This window comes from Petaurus breviceps, unplaced genomic scaffold (genome assembly GCF_028583685.1).
Source record: "Petaurus breviceps papuanus isolate PSGF00001 unplaced genomic scaffold, PetGlider_PUasm1.0 129, whole genome shotgun sequence".
NCBI lineage: Eukaryota > Metazoa > Chordata > Mammalia > Diprotodontia > Petauridae > Petaurus > Petaurus breviceps.
Genome location: NW_027185665.1, coordinates 4,387,726 through 4,394,590, shown reverse-complemented (window position 1 = coordinate 4,394,590; position 6,865 = coordinate 4,387,726). Strand labels below are relative to the sequence as shown.

At 41.5% G+C, this 6,865-nt stretch overlaps 1 protein-coding gene and 2 long non-coding RNA genes across 17 annotated transcripts in view; 1 reads left to right on the top strand and 2 right to left on the bottom strand.

Annotated features, from left to right (window-relative positions):
- Window positions 1-789: 789 nt before the first annotated feature.
- The window catches only part of LOC138173131 (uncharacterized), a 74,272-nt gene continuing 68,196 nt past the window's right edge, over window positions 790-6,865 (bottom strand). The window contains exon 2 of the long non-coding RNA XR_011171332.1: window positions 790-835. This is a non-coding gene — a long non-coding RNA (uncharacterized lncRNA). The remainder of the gene's footprint in view (window positions 836-6,865) is intronic.
- On the bottom strand, window positions 5,249-6,851 carry LOC138173123 (uncharacterized). Its single transcript, XR_011171327.1, has 2 exons — window positions 6,715-6,851; window positions 5,249-5,388 (listed from the first exon to the last, which is right to left on the bottom strand). It is a non-coding gene; the product is annotated as an uncharacterized lncRNA (long non-coding RNA).
- The window catches only part of LOC138173021 (zinc finger protein 532), a 116,279-nt gene continuing 114,940 nt past the window's right edge, over window positions 5,527-6,865 (top strand). For 7 of the 15 annotated variants that reach the window (XM_069102980.1, XM_069102950.1, XM_069102917.1 and 4 more), the window contains exon 1: window positions 6,271-6,487. Coding sequence is in view for 3 of the 15 variants with exons in the window: in XM_069103035.1 (XP_068959136.1) it covers window positions 6,342-6,423 (82 nt within the window). In the remaining 12 variants the exon portion in view is untranslated. Of the gene's footprint in view, window positions 5,736-6,236; window positions 6,488-6,865 lie in introns of those variants that run through there. The other 8 variants (XM_069103035.1, XM_069102877.1, XM_069102954.1 and 5 more) reach the window with 6 other exon arrangements.

The window sequence follows — 6,865 nt, the reverse complement described above, 5'->3', positions numbered from 1 at the left end:
AATGAATAATTAATCTATTTATCTTGTTAAATTCCATATACATTAAGAGAAAAATCTAGCACTCTGCAATAGAAGCTCCTGGGGTCTATTACGATCCTCTTTTAAATTTTGTGTATATTTAAATGTTTGTGTTTATTGATGAATGTTAAGTTCACAATATAAAGGAAAATTTCAAAATAACATAGAACTATCTGTTGGATGACAGGAGTTAACATATTTTGTAGAACCACAGAATTAAACAGAGTGAAAAGGGATCTCAGAGACCACATAGTTCCACCTATACCTGAATAGGAGCCTCCATACCACAATGTCCTCAACAAGTCTTATAGCTTCTACTTACGGGGTGCCCTACAATCTATTAAGTTGGTCCATTCTATTTTTGGACAGCTAAAATTTTAGTAAAGTTTTTTCCTTGCATTGAGGCAAAATTCTGCCTCCAACTTTCAATTATTGCCATTAGCTCTACCCTCTGGGGCCCAGAAAAACAAGAACAATCCCTCTTCCATATGATATCCTTTTAAATAATTGAAGAGAGTTACGTTCCTGGCTACTAGTCTCTTCTTCTCTGAGGTAAACATCATCAATTTCTTTAACCAATCGTTGATTCTCCAGACCTCTCATTATGTTGGTCATGCTTGTAGTAAGTCCCTCAGTTTTTTAATGCTTTCCTAGATTATGGTGCCAAGAACTGAACACAGTACTCCAGATGTGGTCTGATAAGGGCCTGGTACAACAGGACTATCCTCTCCCTTGTTCTGAACATTTTGCCTCCATTGATATAGACAAAGATTTTGTTATTTTTTTTTTTTTTTTTTTTTTTTTTTTTTTTTTTTGCCTGTCATGGCACACTGACTCATATTGAGTTGTTGCCCAGATTTTTTTTTTTTCATACACAAACTGCTGTCTGGCCATGCTTTCTCCATTCTCTACCTGAATAGTTGATTTGAAAAAAAAAAAGAATCAAATGTGTCTTTATAGTTATTCCGGTTGGGCTTTATTTTATTAGATCTAGTCAACCATTCTAGACAAACTTTTTGAATCCTGGATATGTTGTCTAATCTGTTCCTCCTAACTTTGTGTTATCTGCACCTTTGCTAAAAATGCCATCTATATCTTCACTCAAGTCATTGACAAAAATCATTTGTTGCCCAAACCCATCAAGTTGCAATTTTCTCCTTTTAGTTTGGTGTTAGCTTAGTCTGACCAGATGGTGTCCTGACCTAGAATCTCAGTGGATGTGTGCTGTAGATTATTTTTTTTGAAATAATTGCAGTTTGTTATGCTCTAAATCAAAATGTGTGTTCCCAAAAAGCATCTTTTCTCACAACAAAAGCCACCCTGCTTATTGGGACAATGGAGTTAGGGGCCCTATACTCAGGAACTTTATCAGTGATATATTTTTTTTAAAAGATAGGTACCTGCCAAAAGTGGTACCACAGTTTCATACATGTTAAATGGCTAGGAAGTACATAAATACTACAATGCTAGTGGCTGCTGCTTGGCCTTCTCCTGGGGCTGGAAAATTCCCATTGGGGAAGGGAAGGCTCTTACTCCCCAGCTTCTCCTGCATCAGAAGATATACAATAAATGTGGCACTTTTTTTCTTGACAAAGACCTGAAGTTTGCTTGTGGAAATGGGTGGCATTAAGAGGGGTGCAGCTTGTGAGCTATTGTGAAGGGTGTAGTTTTCTGCCTTTTTGCTCATGGAAGAAATTAAGCATCAGCAAAGTAAAAATTCATGTTATGCTCAAAATGTTCCCTAATATATCAATCCTGTTGGAACAAACTCCAGTTTTCAAAATAAAGAGCTATAGCAGAATTGACTATTTTATTTTCAAATAAAAATTTACCTTCTCTCCCTCCTACCATGCTCCTCCATGGAGAAGAAAACACACACATACACACACAGAGTTACAAATGTACAGTCATACAAAACAAATTTTGCAATGACCATGTCAAAAAATATTTCTTGGTGTGCTTCCTGAATCCATTACCTCTTTATCAAGAGGCGGGCAGCATCATTTCAGCACTAGTCCTCTGAAATTGTGGTTGGTCATTATATTGATCAGTGTTTCCAAGTCTTTCAAAGTTGTTACAATATTGTTATTTTATGATTTTTTTCTACTGGTTCTGCTCACTTCACTCTGCATCAGTTCATAGAAGTTTTCCTGTGGTTTCTCTGAAACTGTCCCCTTCATTTCTTATAGCCCAATAGTATTCCATTACATTCATTTATTCCTTGTCACTGAAAAAAGAGGTGCTATAATTTTGCACATTTTCCTTCCTCTTTTTGATCTCTTTGTGATATAGATCTAGTAGTTTTATCACTGGGTTAAAATATATGCAATTTCATAGCCTTTGGAGCATAGCTCCAAATTGCTTTCTGTCTTTCCAGGAGTGGGAGTGGGTTTATACTTTGATATCTCACCTGGTTTCCATTCCCACCCCTCCACCCCCAAGCTCAGTACCATGGATTTGAGGATGGTTTTTGGAGTTCATGGATGCAGCCTGACTGAAGTTTTCCTGTTAGGTTTATTGATCTGTAATGGACTAGACTCATGAATTTGGCCTCCTTGGGACTGCATTCTAACATGCTAAGGAAATTATCTCATAAAAGCCCAGAGATTCATTTTTCTAATGCTTTAACTTGAACGTCAAACTGCCCAAGCAGTATCTATGTTACATGAATCTTCTTGCTATAGGAGATCTGTGTTATGATGTAGTTTATATAGTTAAAGAAAGGCAAAGGGATTTTCTTTGTTAGCTGATTTAGGATCACCAGAATTGAAATCTACACCATTATATCTATACTCTATCTTTCTAGTGGACTTATCATATTTATTTAGTTATAAGTCCCTTTAATTTTACATGTTAGCCAAGCCGGATAATCATAGCAATCTTTTTATCATCACCAAAACCAAAATAAAATCTGGTAGGTCTTTTTGATGAGCACTGGGATACAAAATCTAAAACTGCATGACTAAAGGCCAAAACAAGCGATACTTTTTTTTTTTTATCAAAAATAAATTTAGCCTATATATTTTAGAGGTCATAGGCCTTTCAGTTTGAGGAGTTGCATACTGTAAATACACCTAGGAAAGTGTATTTGTCTCCTCTTATGTACTCTGTCTATAGTATGTTTACCTATTTCCACTGAGGAATATAAAAGACAGAAAGATATGTGGATGGCTATCTTCTCTATGCCTTACAAATGAAGTCTACAAAAGAGAAAAACCATCTTAAAAAACTGAACCCGGCATTTTGAGGTCCACTGATGGGTGTCTGTTGAAAAATCAGATCCTTTTTGATTAACACAGCAAAAACAAAACAAAAATACACACGCACGAAATCCCCAAAAAACAAAATCCCCAAGGAGCTGCAATTCCTATAGTTTATACTTAGCATTAATGTTACATGATTTCTTTGTGTTGACCTTTATGCATGACACTCAGAAACAACAATTTGTTTCAGTGTTGCATAGTCAGGTATATCTGCCTCTGCCTTTATAGTTGTATGAAACAGTAGGATACAGTGTATCCTCTCAAAGAGTTTTTGTATTTTTTGCGGGGGGAGGGGACGTAAAGGATTTTTTATTTTATACTTTGACCAAAAAAATTCCTTCCAACATTGGAATTTTATAATTCTGTGAAATGCAGTATTTTGGAGCTTATGCTTTTAGCTGTCTATTTTTCTTGTAAGTAACAGTTAGCAAAATGGTTCATCCAAATTCCTCTAGAAAGAAAAGGTTTTGATGATTTGTAGGAAAACTGAATCTTCTATTACCAGTTTGATATATTTGTATGTTTTGAAGAGTATCATAATGGATCTATTATCTGTGAATCCAGACATATTTGCAAACCAATTTTTCTCTATGACTTGCTATTATGGGAAAGTTTTGATTTGAAATGTTTTTGCAAAGTGACCTGTTCAAAAATAATCTTTGCCATTTTGACACCATCAGTAAATTCGGAAGATGAAGACACTATATGGAAAACATTCCATCTACTTACAATCTTGGAACCCTTCAAATCCGTTTGGCTGCTCTGTAACATGAATGACAATTGAAAAGGGATGAGGAAATGCTATCAAACTGACCACAGAGCCCAAATCTATTAAATGCTGTAGCATTTATTAAATATCATGGCCTGCTTGTCATATACTTTCATAGAATATATAACAATACCATAAGTACATAGTCTGTTGCAGGCTATATATATGGGCTCATTCATGAAGTGGAGAAGAAAAATAATCAAAGCTCAAGTAAAATTGAAAATACAATTCATATAGGATTATAGGATTGGAAGCGATTATTTTCAGGCCCTTGATGATCTTCCATTTTATCATATGGTACTGGCAAATGTGAGGTATACTGGGGAAAATTTTGTCATTTACATAAACCTTTCTAAAATTGTAAATATAATCAAATTTATATGCAACTACAGGCAGTTTGTTATTTTAGACTAAAGAAGTAATGACATCTCTGAGATTATATTTCAGTTCATTCATATGAAGTTTTTTTTTAATAGCAAAAACTTACGTTTGATTCTAATTCTATAACATAATAGGAGTTAATGTAAGGTATACATCTTTCAAATGCTTTTCATCTTCTAAATGCTCTGTAGACATTAACTAATTAATCTAATTTAAAACCAACAAAAGAAAACACCCAGAAATATTTCATGCAGTAAAGAGTCGGCTAGAAATATTCGTTGCCATTGGAGTTTAATCAAATGGTATAGCAGGTTTTAAAAAAAAAAAAAAGGTGTAGCCTAGTTTGATGCAGTATTTGTAGGGGTAGAGCCAAGTGAAGTCTTAGCAGACTTGGAGAGAAAGACATTTTTTTCTTTTTGTACAGATTTCCCCATTTTGTTCTATTCCCAGTGGTTGCTCAATTGGCATTGTGTGTTTTAAATTGGTTTTCAGTTTTGCATGTTTCCTAAAAAATCCAGATTGTGGACATTTCAAAAACCATGACATACAAATGGATAAAACAAGAGGCTCAATCTGCAATAGAAAGCCATGTAATCTCACCTTTAAGACATGAAAAGATAGAGAAGGTTCAGTATTATAAGTGTTTGACTATTGTATACTCTTTCTTTAAAAAAAAATACCATATATTATATTTACGAAAAAACCCCTTGCTTCTAGAATTTAAAACCTTGGGCTTTTTGCATCTTGTTTTTTCCCTTCCCTGAGTTTTCTTAATACTATTTTCTTCACTTTAAAAAAAACTCCGGCAGAAACGAAAAATGGCATAGTTGACTCAAGTTCCAACTCCTTTTTATTCTCGGAGAGCAAAATGCGTGGCTTTTTAACTCCTTCTCCCCACTGGGGTGTCTTCCCTCTTTCTGTGGCACGGTTTAAGGAGAAAAGGGCTTCAAGCTGAACCTAGAAATAAAAGGCCCCTTCTTTATGCTCAAGGGAGAAGCTGGAAATTAATTTCTCCTAAGATGCCCCCTCCCCCTTTTTTATTTGCCACCATCATAAAGCTAGCAGAAGCACCACTCCTCCTTTTCCTTGGGATCTCCCCCCCTTCCACCCTCTGCCTCTCGATATTTTCCAGCCATCTTTAGCAAGGCCTTGCTCTCCGCGGCCGTTTAAAGGGCTGAGTCAGATCCTAACATGTCTGATTGAAATACACACTGGACAAAAAATTCCTCTCCGTCCTCACCACCACCACCATCACCGGGGCGAGAGTTAAAGCCCAGCAGCCCCACATGGGTGAGACTTGGCAGGTCTGTCAGACTTATTTTCCAATTCCTAATAATCTAAGCTAGTGATACGGACGGTAGCATATCGCATGCCTCTCTCTCTAACCAGCACCCCCTCCCCAATCTCCCCTTCCCCCCTGCTCGCCCCCCCCCCCCCCCCCCTCTCCCTTTCCTCTCTTTTGTTCGCTCGGCTCTCCAGCCGTGCCTGGGCGCGCTGGGGCCACGGCGGCACCCTCCCCTCCCTCCCTAGGCCGCAGCTCCTGCCCAGCCCCGGGCTCGCGGCGCCGCGCGCGGCCTACTCTGCCAAGCCGCCCTGGGTCGTCGCGCGCGGCTCCCCGGGAGAGAGGCACAGGGCCGCGCGCGGCGGGGCCCCGAGTGCCGGCGCCCGCCTGCCCGCCTGGCCCGGGGCCTCAGATGGGCCAGGCCCCGGCGCCGCCGCTGCTGCGGTGGCCCCCGTTGCAGCTGCCCGGGGAGCTGAAGCTGCGGCGCAGCCAGTGGTAGCAGCAGCAGCAGCAGCAGCGGCGGCGGCGGCAGCGGCGGCAGCAGCAGCAGCGGCGGCGGCGGCGAGGCCGCCCCAACACACACACACACAGACCCAGGCAGCGGGAATGCAGATGACACGCCCGTAATATGGAAGCAGCAGCAGCAGCAGCCGCCGCAGCCGCCGCCACGACAGCTACAGCAGCAGCCGGCGGCGCCCGGCTAAACAAAGGTCATCCGAGCTGCGGCCCAGACACCCGGGCTTGACCGCGGCAAAGGCCAACACCGGGAAGGGGGTGGGTGTGCGTGCGTGGGTGTGGGTGTGGGTGGCTGCAAAGGCGAGGGTCGGAGGGCAGCAGGGGACCAGGACAGGGGGGCTCTGGGTGGAAGACTGGAATGGAGGAGGGGGGGCGGTGGGTGGGTCGCGTTTGCATCTGCCCCCAGCTGCTGCCACCACGGCAGGGCCGGGGTGGCAATGGGCGACTCTCAGCCCCCTTGGCCCGACACCAGTGGCCTCCCTAACCTCTTCTCTGGGGAGAGCTGCTCTTCTTTCTGCTGCCACTTTGCTGGGGGGCTGGAGAAGGGCGCCACTGGAGCTAGGCCCCACGGCTTGTGAGAGGGGGCCACGTGAGCAGTGGGGCACTCCTTCTCCTCTCCCCCTCCCCCAGCGCTGT